The sequence below is a fragment of the Suncus etruscus genome, chromosome 16 (assembly GCF_024139225.1).
Source record: "Suncus etruscus isolate mSunEtr1 chromosome 16, mSunEtr1.pri.cur, whole genome shotgun sequence".
In the NCBI taxonomy this organism is placed as follows: Eukaryota; Metazoa; Chordata; class Mammalia; order Eulipotyphla; family Soricidae; genus Suncus; species Suncus etruscus.
Window position 1 is genome coordinate 33,968,718 of NC_064863.1, and position 20,426 is coordinate 33,989,143.

A 20,426-nucleotide genomic window follows, 5' to 3' on the forward strand; every position below is an offset into this window, starting at 1 on the left:
CTGCCCGATTGGGCTGTGGGTGACTCATATGAAAATTCCCCTTTGGGGGTGGTTAGGCGTTCAGTGCTGAAATCAAAGTTAGGGGGTGGGCGGTGGTTGGGAGGTTAGGGGTTCGGTGCTGAATTGCCCATGTGGAAAATTAGGGGTTCGATGCTGAAGCATTTTAAAGGGGTTACATTGAAAATTTTATATGCGGGGCCGGGTAGGTGGCGCTGGAGGTAAGGTGTCTGCCTTGCAAGCGCTAGCCAAGGAAGGACCGAGGTTCGATCCCCCGGTGTCCCATATGGTCCCCCCCAAGCCAGGGGCGATTTCTGAGCACATAGCCAGGAGTAACCCCTGAGCGTCAAACGGGTGTGGCCCAAAAACCAAAAAAAAAAAAAAAAAAAAAAAAAGAAAATTTTATATGCATTTTGCAATTCCTTTTCAGTGTTCACATGCTGATTCCAAACATATCAATTTGGGCATTATATAGGGAGATATAACTGAACTATCAGGGACTGAGCTAGTTTGCTTAGAAAAGCCTGCAACGGGTAAATGTTCACATCAGGGACTAATGGGGGTTGTTCATACACAGTGTGTATATATACACACATATTTGTATTTCACTATTATCAATTTGGAATCCCTAGGAAACAATGATGTCAAGAAAAAGAAAAATTGATGGTGAGTGTAGGATATTCAAAGAACAGTGGACTTACAATTACTTTTTTATGCGGTACAAAGAAAAAGCTGTGTGTCTGATAAGCCAGAATATAGTTGCTGTGTTCAAAGAATACAATTTGTGACACCACTATCAAACTCAACATAAAGATAAATATGACTGGTTGGATGAAGCCTCATCCCCCACCCATATTTCCTAGGTAACTTGACCTTACCTGCAAGACCCCGCCTATTCCTGGGAGGGGTCTTGGAAAAGGTAGATAAGCCTTTGACCCAGGGGATTCAGGCCCTTTTGCCCTGCTGGGCTTTTGGCCCTTTTGGCTTTTGGCTGGCACTCTCGCGCTTCTGGTCTTTGGCCAGCATGGAGCTAAATGGGAAGATGGCTGAAAGGAGTTAAGAGGCAGGGCTAGCGAAGAATGGCTGTGCTTGAAAGGTTCTGATATAGGCCACACACATGTGGTGAATAGGGTATGAATAAAGCTGATGCTTCCTGATGCCTGCTGTGAGTGAGTTCAATACCCGTCGCTTTCCTGGACCCCAAACCTGCCGGTTGATGGGGGATGAAGCCATCCCCCATCCTTAGGCTGGGGCCTAAGGACAAAGGCATCCATCAACTTCCATCCAGCCCCATCTTTAATTATTTGATTCAACAGTTGGAGAAGTGAGAAAAGATAAAATATTACAACTGAAACATACACTGACGACTCAGCAAAATACTTTTGTGAAGCAGAAGCAGTTAAATACTTCCTCACTACAGGCAAGTTTTCAAGTTGCCAAGCTAATAGCGCGCAATGGCAAACCATTTGTGGAGGGAGTATTTGTTAAAGAATGCCTTATTTCTGTTGCCAAAGAGCTGTGTCCAGAGAAGGCCGATTTATTTAGTACAGTGAGCCTTTCAGGAGTTACAATGACACGAAGGATTGAAGAAATGGGAGAAAATTTGCTGCACCATTTGCAAAACTCTGCAAAGAAACTTTGCTATTTGGCACTCAACGAAAGCAATGATGTTCGTGATTCTGCCCAACTTCTCATTTATATGCGTGGGACAAATGAGTATTTTGAAGTCACAGAAGAGCTTGCTGCACTGCAAAGTATCAAAGGTACAACCACAGGAGTGGATATATATTTGAAAAGGTTTGCCAAACTGAATGGTTTGGAGCTGGACTGGGTTAAACTAGTCAGTGTAACAACTGATGGTGCTTCTAGCATGGTGGGGTCTAAGAGAGGAGTAATTGCTCACATTACACAAGAGATGGACAAACATAACCATCCTCATCCAATTGCCATACACTGCCTCATCCACAAACAAGCGCTGTGTTGTAAATCACTGAAGTGGGACTCTGTTATGAAAATTGTGGTATCTTGTGTTAATTACATTAGAACTCATGCACTAAACCACAGACAATTTCAGGAATTTCTATCTGAGGTAAATGTTGCCCATGAAGATGTTCTGTACCACACAGAAGTCCATTGGCTGAGTAGAGGGAGAGTTTTGAAACGTTTCTATGACTTACTTCCGCAGATTACAGCTTTTCTACTTTCAAAAAACCAAGAAATACCAGAGCTCAATGATGCAGAATGGAAATGGCACCTTGCCTTTCTGACAGATATAATAGAGCTACTCAACAGTTTCAATCTGCAACTTCAAAGCAAGGGGAAGCTCATCTGTGATATGGCATCGCATGTGAAAGCATTTGAAGTAAAATTAGGCCTTCTCATCAAACAAGTACAGGAGGAAAACTTCAGTCACCTCCCAACAACTCAAAACCTGTCAGCGGACAAACCATTGGTTGCATTCCCAAAGGAAACATGTCTGGCTTCACTAGAATTGTTGCAAAAGGAGTTTCAATTTGTCCATGAACAGGACATACAGCTTTTTCGTAACCCATTTTTTGTTGAGATTGAAAATGTCCTTACAATTTACCAAATGGAACTGGCTGAACTGCAGAACTGTGACTCTCTGAAAGACGCATTTAAGTCAAGTAACCTTTTGAATTTCTATGCATCTCTCCCCTCTGAGACATATCCAAATATCAGGAACCATGCACTCAAAATGGTAACCATCTTTGGTAGCACTTATGCCAGTGAACAGACTTTTTCAAGAATGAAACATCTGAAATCTCCAACCAGATCAAGATTAACTGATGCCCACTTGCATCACTTGTTACTGCTGGCAGTGACAAATATGGAACCGGACACTGACCATCTAATTAGCCAAAAGCAGGCCCACAGTTCCCATTGAAATACTGGTGCGTGATCTGTTTATTTATAAATGGTTTTCATTTTATTTATATAAGATATGTGTAGTGTGAGTAGGAATTAGTAGCTCATGTAGTCTGGCCCGTAATCCAGCCCCCACTTTAAAAAGTTTGAAGACCCTTGGCATAGAGGTAAAGTGTTTGCCTTTCATGCAGAAGGTCATTGGTTCGAATCCCGGCATCCCATATGGTCCTCCAAGCCTGCCAGGAGCGATTTCTGAGCGTGGAGCCAGGAGTAATCCCTGAGCGCTGTCGGGTGTGACCCAAAAACAAAAACAAATACCAAAAAAAAAAAAAAAAAAAGAAAAGAGATGAACCAAGAACACCTGTGTCTAGGACTAACTTCCCTTTCTTGCAAACCCCTGAGTGTTGCTGGGTGTGACCCAAAAACCAAAAACCAAACCAAAACAAAGCAAAAACAAACAAAAAAGGGTCCAGAGACATAGCATGGAGGTAAGGTGCTTGCCCTGCATGCAGAAGGACTGTGGTTCGAATTCCGGCATCCCATATGGTCCTCTGAGCCTGCCAGGAGTGATTTTTTTTTTTTTTTGGTTTTTGGGCCACACCCGGTGACGCTCAGGGGTTACTCCTGGCTATGCGCTCAGAAGTCGCTTCTGGCTTGGGGGACCACATGGGGGGGATCAAACCACAGTCCGTCCTAGGCTAGCGCAGGCAAGGCACGCACCTTACCTTTAGCACCACCGCACTGGCCCCGCCAGGAGCGATTTCTGAGTGTAGAGCCACGAGTAACCCCTGAGCGCTGCCGGGTATAAACCAACCCCCCCCCCCCACAAAAAAAAAAAAAGGTTGAAGCCCGAGTGATAGCACACGGGTAGGCCTGCATGTGGCCAACCCAAGTTTGATTCCTGGCTATAACACAGGGGCTAGAGAATTCGAATTACTTGCAGTGTTGGAACTAAAAAACAATGCATAATGTAATCAGTAAGATCATCCGCAAGTGATTCCTGAGCACAGCTACCTATGGTCTCCTTCCTTCCATCACAACACGACAAAAAGTTAAAGTTAGTAGAGAAGATCATTTGAATGCAGTCAATACAGATTTGACCCCTGGCATGACATATGGTCCCTAAGCCAGAATAGCTTCTGAGCACCATCTGGTGTGGCTTATCCCTGTAAAAGTTTACATTACAGAGTACAGAGGCGAGTGACACAATATAGTGAGTAGAGCATTTGACTTGCATGTGACTGACCCAGGTTTGACACACCCTACACATCCTTTATAGTCTCTCCAAGCCTACCAGAAATGATTCCCAAGAGTGTAGAGCCAAGAATAAAGTCTGAAAATCACTGGGTGTGGCCCCAAAACAAAAAACCCATGAAGTTAAAATGAAAGTTCACAACAGAACCATATAACCATGAATAAACTATTATGAAACTTAAATTATTACAAAAACTTAATATTATTCCTTCATTTATTTAGCATATCCTTAAGGAATTTAAAGGTACATACCACACATTCAAGAAATAGAAACAATTTGGAAATTGTTTTGGGAATAATGGTTATTCATGAATAAGTAAAAAGAAAGGAGAAAACGAAGTAGTTAATTTTAGACAGGTATTATTTAGTTATATGGTGTAAAGTCTTATTTTACACTGCGTAAGGAAAGAGAGTATACAGTGCTGGCAACTGAACCAGAAATTCTGGGATGCAAAGCATGTGTTCTGGTCCACTGATCTATCTCTTTGGCACATTTGCTTCCTTTTTTTTTTTTTTTTTTGGCCGGGATTCGAACTGCCATCCTTCTGCATACAAGGCAAATGCCTCACCTCCATGCTATCTCTTTGGCCCCACATCTGAATTCTTTGCATAAAAATTTCACTCAAATAGGGGCCGGAGAGATAGCATGGAGGTAAGGCGTTTGCCTTGCATGCAGAAGGACGGCAGTTCTAATCCCGGCATCCCATATGGTCTCCCGAGCCTGCCAGGAGTGATTTCTAAGCATAGAGCTAGGAGTAACCCCTGAGCACTGCTAGGTGTGACCCAAAACCCGCCCCCCCCCCAAATTCCATTCAAATATATTACAGTTAGAAATAACCTTTACTAGAGGCCAAAGTGGTGATGCAAGAGGTAGGGCATTTGCCTTGCACTCAGATAACCTAGGACAAATTGAGGTTCAATCCCCCAGCGTCCCATATGGTCCCCCAAGTCAGGAGCGATTTCTGAGCAAATAGCCAGGAGTAACCCCTGAGGGTCACCGGGTGTGCCCCAAAATCCAAAAACAAAACAAAACAAAAAAAAGAAATCTTTACTAAAGATATAATTTAGGGTCTGGAGCTATAATAGTGGGTAGGTTGCTTGACTTGCACGTGGCCAACCTAGGTTGACTCCTATCATCCCATTATGACCCCTTAAGCCTCACTGAAAGTGTTCCTTAAGCAGAGTCAGAAGTAAACCCTATGACAGCTGACCTTGGCTCCAAAACTTAAATACACAATCAAAATCATATTCATGAACGATCACACTGACTCTTAACATGTGTTTTATTTATATATATATAATATATATATATATATATATATAAAACCATGTAATATAGGTGATATGTTTAAAACCCTACCTATTAGTGTTTTGGGGCCACACCCTGCAGTACCAGGGATTCAAAATAGGAATCTGTAAAGATTTAATCTGTATTATTTCTCTGACTCCTTCTTGTTTTTTTTTTGGGCCACACCCATTTGATGCTCAGGGATTACTCCTGGCTAAGTGCTCAGAAATTGCCCCTGGCTTGGGGGGACATAAGGGATGTTGGGGATCGAACCTCCGTCCTTCCTTGGTTAGCACTTGCAAGGCTTACCTTACCTTACCTCTAGCGCCACCTCACCGGCCCCTTCTCTGACTCCTTAAGGCTATTCTAATACAATGACTCTTTCCTACATTGTACAGGTATGTCTCTTTACCATAACTTTATAACTTTATATATCTCAATATATATATATATATTTATAACTTTTATATATCTCAATCTTAAATTTCTTCTCTTTACTTCATTGAATGACAGCTTTCTCTGTATTAAGTATTATAATACAAGGTAATGTTTTTCTCAAGTAGGGCTAAACAATCTGTAAAATATGCTAAGAATTAAGTCTCTGATGCTCCTGCATTTTCCCCTAGATTAATTGATATCCTGTCCAGAGTTTTACCTACCGTATTTGCCGGCGTATAAGACACTGGGCGTATAAGACGACCTCCTAATTTTGCAGTTAAAACATAGGTTTAGGCCTATATTCGCTGTATCAGACAGAATGTTCCTGTGCTGCAACTGTATGTACCACAGTGAGCCAATCACAACAAGCAAAAGACTTCCTCTCTGACTCTGGCCAATCTGAGCAGGCTTTTGACAGTGTAGATTCCGGTCCAGAACATTGCTTAATTTGCATGCATCAAAAGCCTGCTTGGATTGGCTGAATTAGAGAGGCGGTCCGAGCAGCCTTGCAGTGATTCAGTTGACCTTCTTTTGTTTCAAAAGTCATCTTTTACACCAGAAAATATAGTAATCTAGCTTTATAAATTGCTCAATTCGTTGCCATCAATTATGATTACCATTTCAGAAAGTTTCCTGATCGGGGGCCGGGCGGTGGCGCTGGAGGTAAAGGTGCCTGCCTTGCCTGCGCTGGCCTAGGACGGACCGCGGTTCGATCCCCCGGCGTCCCATATGGTCCCCCAAGAAGCCAGGAGCAACTTCTGAGCGCATAGACAGGAGTAACCCCTGAGCGGCACAGGGTGTGGCCCAAAAAACCAAAAAAAAAAAAAAAAAAAGAAAGTTTCCTGATCGAATGGTAATAGCACAGGCATTTGCATTGCAAGCAGCCGATCCAGGACCTAAGGTGGTCCCCTGTGCCTGCCAGGAGCTATTTCTGAGCAGACAGCCAGGAGTAACCTCTGAGCACTGCCGGGTGTGGCCCAAAACAAAACAAAACAAAACAAAACAAAAAAAGGGGGGGGCGCTGAGAGATAGCACGGAGGTAAGGTGTTGCCTTTCATGCAGGTCATTGGTTCAAATCCTGGTCCCCCGTTGCCAGGAGCAATTTCTGAGCCTCAAGCCAGGAATAACTAACCCCTGAGCACTGCCGGGTGTGACCCAAAAAACCACAAAAGAAGAAAAAGAAAAAAGAAAAAAAAAAAAAAAAAGAAAAAAAAAGAATGGTACTATGATAAAATATAACCTGTGAACAGTTCTAATACTTACAATGCAGATGTCTGATAGGTAAGAATGATTAGACAAAGCACTGCAAGAATTCCAATGAGTAATTTCTTATTTTATAAACAGCCTAATTTAAAAATCTTTGAGTAGTTCCCAATGAAGCATTTTGATATAGTTAAGGAAATAAAAGTGATAAATGTGAGAATGCACATAATATTTTAAAAAATACCTTAAGAAGTTCAAGTCCAGAACGAATAGCAGTATCTGGACTTACACCCTCCTCTTCATCATCTGCTGTACCCTCTATGGATTTATTCATCAGTTTTACCAGTGCACTATTAAAACAAGAAAATCTATGTTAGTAAGACTACCAGGTTGGTAGTACCTATAGTTTAACTACACCATGACAAAATACACATATAGTTTAACTACACCATGACAAAATACCATGACGTAAACACATAGATTCAAAACTTAAGACTCAAATAATGTCTGGAGAAGTAGTTCTCTCATGACATTTCATTTCATTTATTTATTTATTTAATTTTGGACCACACCCAGTTGTGCTCATGACTTACTTCTGGCTGTGCTCATGGGACCCTATCTGGGGCTGGGAATTGAACCAGGGTTGGCTGGTTGGAACTCAAGCACCTTATCTATCTGGCCCTCTTGCGACATTTTAAATCTTAAATGCCAATATTTAAAAAGGAACAACTGAACAGAAAATCAATTCAAATTAGAGAATATGTAACCAAGAAATACATTTTAGTAAATATAAGAAATTTAATTCATTTCAACATATAGAGATTATATACAATTTTAAGAAAAAACAGTGAGCCGGAGATAGCATGGAGGTGGGGCATTTGCCTTGCATGCAGAAGGACGGTGGTTCAAATCACGGATATCCCATATGGTACTCCAAGCCTGCCAAGAGCAATTTCTGAGCACAGAGCCAGGAGTAACCCCTGAGCACTGCCGGGTGTGACCCAAAAACCAAATAAAAAAAAACAAAACAAAACAAAAACAAAAACCCCAGTAAGATGGCAGTTAAATTGGCAAATAGTTCACTGTTTGAAGCAAAATAAAAGGAACAAAAATAGAAAAAAGGATCAAATTAGTAAGGGAATTTGGAGCCAGAGAGATAGCACGGAGGTGGTGCGTTTGCCTCGCATGCAGAAGGACGGTGGTTCAAATCCCAGCATCTCATAAGGTCCCCTGAGCCTGCCAGGAGTGATTTCTGAGCATAAAGCCAGGAGTAACAGCCCCTGAGCTGTATATGACCCAAAAATCAAAAACCTTAAAAAAAAAAAAAAAGAGTAAGGGAATTTACAGAATCAGTAATATTATTCATATATAATTACTTTATATTCTATATGTTTATTCTATGTTCAGAAAGAGGGCAATCAATTAAAAATAATGGTCTAAGAATTAATTTTTCAGGGCCCGGAGAGATAGCGGCGTTTGCCTAGCAGTCAGCTGATCCAGGACCTAAGGTGGTTGGTTCGAATCCCGGTGTCCCATATGGTCCCCCGTGCCTGCCAGGAGCTATTTCTGAGCAGACAGCCAGGAGTAACCCCTGAGTATCGCCGGGTGTGGCCCAAAAACCAAAAACAACAAACAAAAAAAGAGAATTACTTTTTCTTTCTTTCTTTCTTTTTTTTTTTTGGTTTTTGGGCCACACCCGGCATTGCTCAGGGGTTACTCCTGGCTGTCTGCTCAGAAATAGCTCCTGGCAGGCACGGGGGAACATATGGGACACCGGGATTCGAACCAACCACCTTTGGTCCTGGATCGGCTGCTTGCAAGGTAAACGCCGCTGTGCTATCTCTCCGGGCCCAGAATTAATTTTTCAAATAAAACTAAGCATCATAAATGGAATACTTAATATATAAAAATCAAATTATGCTGCAATATGTATTACAGGTAAATGTATTACATATTACATTTACATACAGGTAAATATGTATTACAGCTATAATATTTGCACTGAAATTTGCTGGTTTTTTTTATTTGCAAAAAATATGGAACGCTTCATGAATTTGCATGTCATCCTTGCGCAGGGGCCATGCTAATCTTCTCTGTATTGTTCCAATTTTTAGTATATGTGCTGCCGAAGCGAGCACAGAATTTACTGTTTTATAAGTAATCTGAAATTAAAAAAAAAAAATCATTTTTTTTTTTTTTTTGAGGGAGGGTTTGGGTCACATCTGGCAGCGCTCAGAGGTTACTCCTGGCTAGATGCCATGCTCAGAAATCGCTCCTGGCAGGCTCAGGGAACCATATGGGATGCCGGGATTCGAACCACCATCCTTCTGCATGTAAGGCAAACACCTTACCTGGGGTCGGGCGGTGGTGCTAGAGATAAGGTGCCTGCCTTGCCTGCGCTAGCCTTGGATGGACCGCGGTTCGATCCCCCGGTGTCCCATATGGTCCCCCAAGCCAGGAGCGTCTTCTGAGCGCATAGCCAAGAGTAACCCCTGAGCATCACCGGGTGTGGCCCAAAAACAAAAACAAAAAACAAAACAAAAACCTTACCTCCATTCTATCTCTCCGGCCCTCAAAAATCTTTTTTTAGGGCCCCGGAGAGATAGCACAGAGGCTTTTGCCTTGCAAGCAGCTGATCCAAGACCAAAGGTGGTTGGTTCGAATCCCGGTGTCCCATATGGTCCCCCGTGCCTGCCAGGAGCTATTTCTGAGCAGACAGCCAGGAATAACCCCTGAGCAACGCTGGGGTGGCCCAAAAACAAACAAACAAACAAAAAATCTTTTTTAAAATAATATCTTTATTTAAACACAGTGATTACAAACATGATTGTACTTGGGTTTCAGTCATAAATAAAACACCTTTTTTCACCAGTGCCAGATTCCCATCACCAATGCTCCCCATCTCCCTCCTCCCTATCGCCTGTATAAATAAAGTTTATTTTGAGGATTAACATTCTCAAATTATTACAGTCAATGGCTTGGTACATAGCAAGCACTCAACAAATGAAATTTTATAAAAAATTTAGGTTTAATTTTTCCTTAGATGTTATGTATACTTCAAACTATTACACTGACCTTTTTTTTTTTTGTGCCACACAAGTCATGATCAAGGCTTGCTCCTGGTTCTGTGTTCAAAGATCATTACTAGCTGAGGTCAGGGGCTGTATGTGATACAGGGGATCAAAAACTGGGTTGGGTACGAGCAGTTTAGTAAGATCATCTGCTGTACTCTGGCCACTCAAATTATTGCTAATTTGAATTGCCTTTTTTTGGGGGGTGGGGGGCACACCCGTCTATGCTCAGGGGTTACTCCTGGCAGGCACGGGGGACCATGTGGGACGCCGGGATTCGAACCAGCCACCTTAGGTCCTGGATCGGCTGCTTGCAAGGCAAACACCGCTGTGCTATCTCTCCAGCCCGTGCATTGCTAATTGCTAAATTCAAGCTAACCAACTAAAGATATAGGGGTGGAGAGACTACAATGGGTAGGGCATTTGCCTTGCACAGGCTGACCCAGGTTCGATCCCAGCACCCAAATGGGCTACTGGAACCACCAGGAGTGATTCCTGAGGGAAGAGTCAATAATAACCTCTAAGCATTGCCAGGTGTGGTGATTACTCCCAAAAATGTAATTCATGAGCAGAGTGAAATAAAACAGTGGGTAGAAATTCCTGAGCCCAAAAGTGATATCTGAGCTGAACTAAAAGTAAGTCCCTGAGAAAAGTCAGGTATTTCCATTCCACTCCACGCTCCAGAAAGTATAATTCAGGGAATGGAGATAGTAGAATATAGGTATAAAAGTATAGTGATAGTCAGGCATTTATTTATTTTATTTTTTATTTTATTTTTTGGTTTTTGGGTCACATCTGGCTCTACGCTCAGAAATTGACCCTGGCAGGCTCAGGGGACCATATGGGATGCTGGGATTCAAACCACCAACCTTAAGCATGCAAGGCAACCACCTTACCTCCATGCTATCTCTCCTCCCACCCTTTTTGTATTTGGGTCACAATCAGCAGCGCTCAGGGGCCACTCCTGGCTTTATGCTTAGAAATTGCTCCTAGATATGGGATACGGAGATTTGAGCCACTGTCTTCTGCATGCAAGGCAAACACCCCACCTCCATGCCATCTCTCTGGCCCAGGTATTTATCTTTTTTGTTAATAATTAACCAGGATCTGGGCCGGAGAGATAGCATGGAGGTAGGGTGTTTGCCTTCCAAGCAGAAGGTTGGTGGTTTGAATCCTGGCATCCCATATGGTCCCCTGAGCCTGCCAGGCTCCATCTCTGAGCATAGAGCCAGCAGTAACCCCTGACCGCTGCTGGGTGTGATCCAAAAACAAAAACAAAAAAAAAATAGGTGAGGCTCTATAACAAGAGGATGGGGAGAGAAAATTAATCCCACCCCGGCCAAAGAGGTTAGAAAGCATGTCAGGAGTAATTTCTGAGTGCAGAGTCAGGAGTAACTCAAGCGCCACCAGGTGTTGGTTCTCAAATCCAACACTGTCAGCACAAATCCCACCAAAGGAAACCAGAGATTTCCAGATTTTAAACATACAAGCATTCAATGACTGAAGAAAAAGTAAAGTAGGGTGCCTGACTTGCATTTTGCCAATCCAACTTTGATAATAGTAGCCCCACATGGTTCTGAGTACCATCAGGAGTGACCCCTAGCAAAGATTAAGTAATAAACCAGTGTGGCCCTGAAACCAAAAATATAAATACACAACTTTTATATATTTTTTGTTTTCTTTAGTATGACTCTCCTAGATTACCTTATGGCTTCTGAATCAATATGTACAGGTGCAATTCTTTCCAGCAGAAATTTGACCATCTCTAGAAAAGGATTTGTTGGCTGCTTAGGATTTGCAAGTTTTCGAGCTATTTCTCTCTAGAGAAAGGAAAGTTTTTCCATAAGTAGGATTCATGTCATACTTTTCAACAACAACAACAACAAAAATCACTTTGTCATCTATATCTGTTATTAAAACACAAGCCTAAAACCAGGGAGCTATCTCAAAGCAAAAGCTTTTTAACAGATTATAGTAACAGATCCAAGTTTTGGATCTAATCCTTGGCACTGCATGGCCCTTGTTTTCACAAATGGCAAGCTCCCCTCACACACTAGATCTCCAACTAAAAACATTCATAGAAGTTTTATTTACAGTGTCAAAAACAAACAAAGAGGGGTCTAAGAGATAGCATAAAGGTAGGGCATTTGCCTTGCATGTAGCTGACCCAGGAAGGACCTGCTTCAATCCCTGGCATCTCATAGGGTCCCCCAGCCTGCCAGGGGCGATTCAGAGTGCAGAACCAGGAGGACCCCTGAACTCTGCTGTGTGTGGCCCAGTAACCAATCAATGAGTCAATTAATAAAGTTTAAAAGAAAAACCTAAAGGAACAAAACAAAAGGTAAATGGGCAAACTATTGTACACCCCCATACCATGAAATAAGGCAAAAGAGCAGTAATTACTGAAAAATACAAAACGTGAGATAAATGAACCTCTAAGAATTTATGACCAAAAAAAAAAAAAAAAAAAAAAAAAAGGCCATTGGTTCGAATCCCGGCATCCCATATGGTCCCCCGAGTCTGCCAGGAGCGATTTCTGAGTGTGGAGCCAGGATTAACCCCTGAGCGCTGCCGGGTGTGACTCAAAAAAACCACACACACACAAAAAGAATTTATGATGTGAAAAAAGTCAATTCTAAAAAATGTGACATATTGTTTGATTTCAAATAACATTTTAAAAAGTATACAAAACCGGGGCCAGAGAGATAGCATGGAGGTAAGGCATTTGCCTTGAATGTAGAAGGACAGTGGTTCGAACCCCGGCATCCCATATGGTCCTCCGAGCCTGCCAGGAGCGATTTCTGAGCGTAGAGCCAGGAATAACACCTGAACGCTGCCATTTGTGACCGAAAAACTAAAAACAAACAAAAAACCCCAAAAGTATACAAAACCATGGGGCTGGAGTGATACACAGTGGTAGGGTGTTTGCCTTGTGCACGGCTGATACAGGTCAGATCTTGGTTTGATCCCTGGTATCTCATATGGTCCCCCAAGCCAGGAGTAATTTCTAAGTGCAGTCAGGAGTGATTTCTGAGCGCAGAGCCAGGAGTAACCCTTGAACTTCACCGGGTATGGCCCCCCAAAAAACAAAAAAACAAACAAAAAAAGTACTCAAAACTATTTAGAGATAATAATTCTTTTGTTTTTGTGCCACTTCCAGAGATACTCAGGGGCTACTTCTGGCCTCTGTTCTAAGGATGGTGCTTAGGGAACCATATGAGATGCTGCTGATGGAACCCAGGTTGGCTGTGTGCAAGGCCTACTCTACCCACTGTACTAATGCTCTAGCTCTTTATTTAGAAAATTTCTTATAATGTTGATGAATATTTATTCAACACAAAGCACTTTATCTTACTCGCTTATTAGGACTCAGTGTTCTTCTGTTTGTTCTCCCCTGTAGAGTTTGGCTGAACAACTGTTTAAATAGAGAAGTTAAGCACAACAGAAACAATAAGCATCTAAAAGAAAACAAATGAAAGCAAACTTTACTAACCACACAGACATCTGCCTGTTTGCAGGAACAAGTTGGGCTGATTAATAATTCCAATTGAGACCTTAGTTTTTCATCATCACCAAGAACCTGGTTAAATTTCTTCACAAAATCTTGTGCTTTTCCAGGGTCAGGTAAATTTTCTATGAAATTTAAAGAGAATGAATATTTCAAAACATCACAACCAATAAAAAAAAAAAAAGCAAAAGCAATTACTTATTTGGGGAAGGTAAACAGATTATATATAGAAATTCTAAGGGAGGGAGAATAAGAATGGAGAGAGGGTGAGGAAGGAGGGAGAGGTAAGCTTTGTATTCAGGCACTTTGAATCAATCCCAAGAACGGCCTGGTTCCATGATCACCCAACAGGAGTAACCTTCAAGAATGGTCAGAAAGAACATCTTTTTTTGTTTGTTTGTTTTTGTTTTTGGGCCACACCAGCAGCACTCAGGGGTTACTCCTGGCTCTACGCTCAGAAATCACTCCTGGCAGGCTTGGGGGACCAAATGGGATGGCGGGATTCGAACTACTGTCCTTCTGTTTGCAAGGCAAACACCCTACCTCCATGCTATCTCTCCGGCCCCCAGAAAGAACATCTTAAGGGAAAAGAAGTTGTTATTTAACTTACTAGGTAAACTAATAGACCCACCTGTAAATTATAAGTCTGTGTCTACATGTTTGTTTACAGAATGAATTAAATGTACTCACTTGCTATAGTCATCAGTTTTCCAAACATAGCAGAACAGTTAGCCTCTGACTGAAATTTAAAACAAAAAACTAGTATGAGCAGTTAATTATTAACTTGTAACATAATGAAGTAGCACTATGCATAGTTGTACTCAGTATAGTATATGTATTTATTTTAAAGTAGAAAAAAACACTCAGAAAACTTTGCCAACTAAAAATGGCTTAAAATTTCTATTATACTTAGCTGATAATAAATTATAAAATACCACTATTAAGATGGTAGAAAAAGCAATGTAAGCAGAAAGATATTTCCTATGAAGAGTGCATACTTTTGTGAGGGAAGTCACTCTGCTAGAAAATTAAAAACAAAACAAAACAAAACAAACAAACTAAAGGAAACCACATCAAAATTACTATTAAGATGAGACAAGACGCCTAGCTAAGTAAACATTGGAACATATATCACTCAGAGCCTGGGATGAAACAGGCACCAAATGACCCCTAAGCGTTGATGGTACTAAGGGTTTTCAGTATTTTCACATTCACTTGTCACAGATTTAAATTCTGAGCTGAGTTGGCTGATTGCCAGTAGCAACTCTTGGAGCTCCTTAAGTACTACTTCCCCACTCCCCCAATTATCGTGAAATCAAATACCAAATAAAACTACTGGTTTTTATTTATTTTTGGTACTGGGGCCATATCTGGTTGTGTTCAAGTCTTATTCTTGGCTCTGATTTCACTCCTGGAAGGATTGGGAGATCATGTAGAGTGCCAGAGACTGAACGTGGGTTGCATGCAAGGCAAGTACCCTATCCACTATACTATCATTCCGGCCATCAAATAAAATTAATTTAAAAGAGAAATTTTTATTTTATTTTTTGTTTGTATTTTTTTTGGGGAGGGTCACACCCGGCAGCGCTCTGGGGACCATATGGGATGCCGGGATTCGAACCACTGTCCTTCTGCATGCAAGGTGAAAACCTTACCTCCATGCTCTCTCTGGCCCCTTTATTTTATTCTTCTGTACTCCAGATTCACTACTGGTTCTACACACTATGCTGCTGGCAGCATTCTAAACAAGTACCCTACCCTCTGTACTATTGCTCAAGCACAGAGGAATTTATTTTTGGTTTTTGGGTCATACCCGGCAGCGCCCAGAGGTTACTCCTGGCTCTACACTCAGAAATCATGCCTGGCAGGCACGAGGGACCATATGGGATACTGGGACTCGAAACACCGTCCTTCTGCATGCAAGGCAAACTCCTTACCTCAATGCTATCTCTCTGGCCCCAGAAACTTTTTTCTAAACAGAGTTCTTTTACCAAGCACTTTGAGTGCCAATACTTAAAAACTATTTAGAAAATACAGTTAAAGCATATTAATATATCTTGTTGGGGCCGGAGAGATAGCATGGAGTAAGGCATTTGTCTTGCATGCAAAAGGACGGTGGTGTTAATCCTGGCATCCCATACGGTCCCCTGAGCCTGTCAGGAGCAATTTCTGAGCACAGAGCCAGGAGTAACCCCTACGCACCTGGGTGTGACCCAAAAACCAAAATACAAATATATATATCTTGAATAATCAAAAAAAAATCTAGTTTTTGGATTTTGGGCCACATCTGGCAGTGTTCAGGGATTACTCCTGGCTCTCTGATCAGAAATCACTCCTGGCAGGGTTGGGGGACCATGAGATGCCAGGAATGGAACCTGGGATGGTCACGTGCAAGGCAAATGACCTAATAGCTGTGCTATCACTCCAGCCCAAACTTACTTTAATTTTGACATTTATATGATTTATATATAATTTATATAATGTACGTCTTTATTAAAAAACCAAACTATCTGGGGCTAGAGCGGTGGTGCGAAGCAGTAAGGTAAGGTAAGGTAAGCCTTGCCGGTGTTAACCTAGGACAGACTGTGGTTCGATCTCCCGGCGTCCCATATGTCCCATATGGTCCCCCAAGCCAGGAGTGATTTCTGAGCACATAGCCAGGAGTAACCCCTGAGCATCACCAGGTCTGGCACAAAAAACCAAACCAAGCCAACCAACCAACCAACAAAACAAAAACCCCAAACTATCAAGGGTTTGGAGCGGTGGTTCAAGCAGTTGAGTGCTTGCCTTAAACGTAGTAACGTAGGATGAACCTCGAGTGTCCCATATATCCCCCAAGCCAGGAGTGATTTCTGAGCACATAGCCAGGACTAATCCCTGAGCATCCCTGAGTGTGGCCCAAAAGCCCAAAAACAAAACAAAACCACCAACAAAAAAACTCCCAAAACAATCAAGAAACGAAAAATTGAATATATTTGAATATATCTGCAATGGAAATACAGACTGAATAATATCAGAAATTTTATTTCTTGGGGCCGGAGAGATAACATGGAGGTAAGGTGATTGCCTTGCATGTGAAGGACAGTGGCTCGAATCCCGGAATCCCATATGGTCCCCTGAGCCTGCTGGAAGCAATTTCTGAGCGTAGAGCCAGGAGTAACAAACAACCCCTGAGCGCTGCCAGGTGTGACCCAATAACCAAAAACAATTTTTTTATCTCATTCAGAAAATACAAATTGAGTTACTTTTGCTTGCCTCACTTTATTACAATTACAAAATATTTGAACCTAATAACTGATATTTACTCAAAAATTTTGAAATTAATGGTAAAAACCTACAGTAGGTTGCTTGTGTAAATCCAGTAGTTCCCGTACATGACTTCTAAGCATGTTCTGACACTTCCACATTTCATTGAGAGCTCTGCAATCAAAAACAAAGTAATACTTCTCAATTTTATGACTTTTCTTATTACATGCTGCATGATTCTTCTATACTCTAAATTCTAAAACAAAAAGAACTAGAAAAGTTAATTAGAAAATAGTTCATGGGGGCCCGAAGAGATAGCATGGAGGTAAGGTGTTTGCCTTTCATGCAGGAGGTCATCAGTTCGAATCCCGGTGTCCCCGTGCCTGCCAGGAGCAATTTCTGAGCATGGAGCCAGGAATAACCCCTGAGCGCTGCCGGGTGTGACCCAAAAACCACAAAAAAAAAAAAAAAAAAAAAAAAAAAAAAAGAAAAAAGAAAATAGTTCATGGTAACTATAACTATAAAGCTTCTTATGAGATGAGTCACAGAAGACCAACTTCTTATCAGAAGGGTGTTTTGCTTACACATGGCCAACCCAGGATCAACCTCTAAGCACTACCAGATCTGGTGTCCCCCTGTCCCAATTACAAAAAATGCTTTTTAAGAGAGATTATGTGTTGAGGTGATTAGAAGGATCAATTGAATCTTAACCAGAAACTAAAAATACTTAAAGACTCTAAGCAGAGCTCATTAGAACATTCTGGGTACAAAGAAAAATGAAACAAAAACACTTAAAAGGTCTAGAGTAGGCAACGAGTGTGGTGATTATTAGAGTTGTAATGTACTACAGAAAAGGGATCAGAGAAATCATACAGCAATTAAAGTGCTTGCCTTGCATGTGGCTGACTCAGGATCAATTCCCGAGTGCAGAGCCAAGGCAAATCCTAAGCAAAAGGAAAGAAGGAAGAAATCATCAGATCATGGGAACTGGAAGATAGCTCAGTTGGTAGAGCTCATGCGTGTAACACGTGAGAGGCCCAGAATCAATCCCATGCAGTGTTAAAACCCCGATATCCCCCAGCACTATGCTATGGGAGATACTAGTGCCCCCCGAACATTTCTACAGGTGGTAAAAACAACAACAACAACAACAACAGGATAAGATCAAAAAGACTTTCATTTTAATGCCAAGCAAGGGGTCTGTCTACCTATATATTAACAAACTTGCACTCATTCTTTTAAAAAAGGATGTGATTTCAATTGCCAAACTCAAAATGTTTCTCAGCTCTTCTCCATTAAAAACAGGTTTTCCGGGCCCGGAGAGATAGCACAGTGGCGTTTGCCTTGCAAGCAGCCGATCCAGGACCAAAGGTGGTTGGTTCGAATCCCGGTGTCCCATATGTCCCCCGTGCCTGCCAGGAGCTATTACTGAGCAGACAGCCAGGAGTAACCTGAGCACCGCTGGGTGTGGCCCAAAAACCAAACCAAACCAAAACAAAACAAAACAAAAAAAAAAACAGGTTTTCCACTCTTTACCCACTGCAAAATCTCAGATCACCTCTAAAATTTGTTGTCCTTTAATTATTCTAATCAAATATTTGGAGTGATTCCTAAACTTAAAGCCAGGAGTGATTCCTGAACCTTGACCCATCACATGCAAGGCAAGTGCCTAACATGCTGTACTGCCTTTTCAGTCCATAAATTTCTTGCCTTAGATTAACGATAGTATTATACATATATATTCTACGATACTATATGCATGGATGTGGTGAGGAGCAAAGGAATCTAATGTCTGTAAATTACTCTAAAATGGCTTAGAAGATTTATGTAAAGGGTAGAAACCACTAAATTTGGGTTAAGGGAATATTATAATGTATCAGCATCTCTGTAATAGATTTAAGTAGAAACTTAAACTCAGAGTTTACTCATGGATCTGCACTCAGTGATGACTCCGGGTGGCTAGGGAGAGACCAGGGTGGACACAGACACGAAGACAGAAGAGATACTATATAAGGTGTTGGAGATCAGACCCAGGCTGGACATATACAATGCAAGGACCATACCCACAGTACTATCTCTCAGCTCTGTATACATTATATTTAATCCTCCATCTAGTCATCTGACATAGAGGAGACTGGGATACATTCACCTATGGGGGAACCAGTACCAAGTTCTTAGGTATGGTATGGTAAAGCACCAGAATAGAATTTAGATGCCTGCCATCAGGTGGACAAGTATAATTCAGATATGAGGATGATCTAAGTTCCTGAAACCATGTTACTGATTCATTTCTTTTGCAAAAATTTTTTAAATTAACATCTTTATTTAAACACCTTGATTACAAACATGATTGTGGTTGGGTTTCAGTCATGTAAAGAACACCCTCCTTCACCAGTGCAACATTCCCATCTCCAATGTCCCAAATCTCCCTCCTCCCAACCCCAGCCCCACCTGCACTCAAGACAGGCTTTCTACTTCCCTCATTCATTCACATTGTTATAATAGTTCTCAATTTAGTTATTTTTCTAACTGCACTCATCACTCTTTGTGGTGAGCTTCATGTTGTGAGCTGGAACTTTCAGCCCTCCTCTCTTTTGTCTCTGAGAATTAGTGCAAGAATGTCTTTTATTTTTCTTAAAACCCATAGATGAATAAGACTATTCTGAGTCAATCTCTCTCCCTCTGAGTTATTTCACTCAGCATAATAGATTCCATGTACATCCATGTATGGGAAAATTTCATGACTTCATCTCTCCTGACGGCTGCATAATATTCCATTTGTGTATATGTACCAAAGTTTCTTTAGCCATTCACCTGTTGAAGGGCATCTTGGTTGTTTCCAGAGTCTGGCTATTGTAAATAGTGCCACAAAGAATGTAGGTGTGAGGAAGGGATTTTTTTTAATTGTATTTTTGTACTGATTCGCTTCTTAAATATGCCACGAAGGACTATTTTTGCTTTTCTAAATTTAAATCATAAACCCTTTTTCTAAATATTTAAATACTTGATTAAACTAGAAAAAGCAACCATTCCAATAAATTATATTAGGATGAAACAATTCTGGAAAATCTTCTAGAAAGAATCTAAATAATCTGGGGCCAGAGCGATAGCACAGCGGTAGGACGTTTGCCTGGCATGCAGCCAACCTGGAATGGACCCAGGTTTGGTCCTATTTGATCCCGCATCCTATATGGCCCCCGCGTCTGCCAGTAGTGATTTCTGAGCACAGAGTTAGGAGTAATACATGAGTGCTGCCTAGCATGGGTCAAAAACCAAAACCAAAACCATAAAAGAATCTAAATATTCTTTTATTTTTTGGTTTTTGGGCCACATCTGTCAGCACCCAAGGATTACTCCTGGCTCTATGCTCAGAAATGGTCCATATGAAAAGCAGAGCATTGGGGCCGGAGAGATAGCATGGAGGTAAGGCATTTACCTTTCATGCAGAAGGTCATCGGTTCGAATCCCGGCGTCCCATATGGTCCCCCGTGCCTGCCAGGAGCAATTTCTGAGCACGGAGCCAGGAAAACCCCCT

The 20,426-nt window shown here is 41.6% G+C and overlaps 2 protein-coding genes, 1 long non-coding RNA gene and 1 other non-coding gene across 4 annotated transcripts in view; 1 reads left to right on the plus strand and 3 right to left on the minus strand.

Moving 5' to 3' along the window:
- Window positions 1-20,426, plus strand: part of LIAS (lipoic acid synthetase) — a 939,974-nt gene that overhangs the window by 301,126 nt on the left and 618,422 nt on the right. The window lies entirely within an intron of this gene.
- Window positions 1-20,426, minus strand: part of LOC126032527 (uncharacterized) — an 891,448-nt gene that overhangs the window by 93,495 nt on the left and 777,527 nt on the right. The window lies entirely within an intron of this gene.
- The window catches only part of PDS5A (PDS5 cohesin associated factor A), a 131,450-nt gene that overhangs the window by 33,358 nt on the left and 77,666 nt on the right, over window positions 1-20,426 (minus strand). Inside the window, exons 14-18 of the mRNA XM_049790096.1 lie at window positions 16,984-17,065; window positions 14,336-14,384; window positions 13,631-13,770; window positions 11,842-11,957; window positions 7,311-7,416 (exon numbers count right to left, since the gene is read on the minus strand). Coding sequence (XP_049646053.1) covers window positions 7,311-7,416; window positions 11,842-11,957; window positions 13,631-13,770; window positions 14,336-14,384; window positions 16,984-17,065 — 493 coding nt within the window. The remainder of the gene's footprint in view (window positions 1-7,310; window positions 7,417-11,841; window positions 11,958-13,630; window positions 13,771-14,335; window positions 14,385-16,983; window positions 17,066-20,426) is intronic.
- Window positions 9,097-9,204, minus strand: LOC126032958 (U6 spliceosomal RNA). The gene has a single exon (XR_007504117.1). It is a non-coding gene; the product is annotated as a U6 spliceosomal RNA (small nuclear RNA).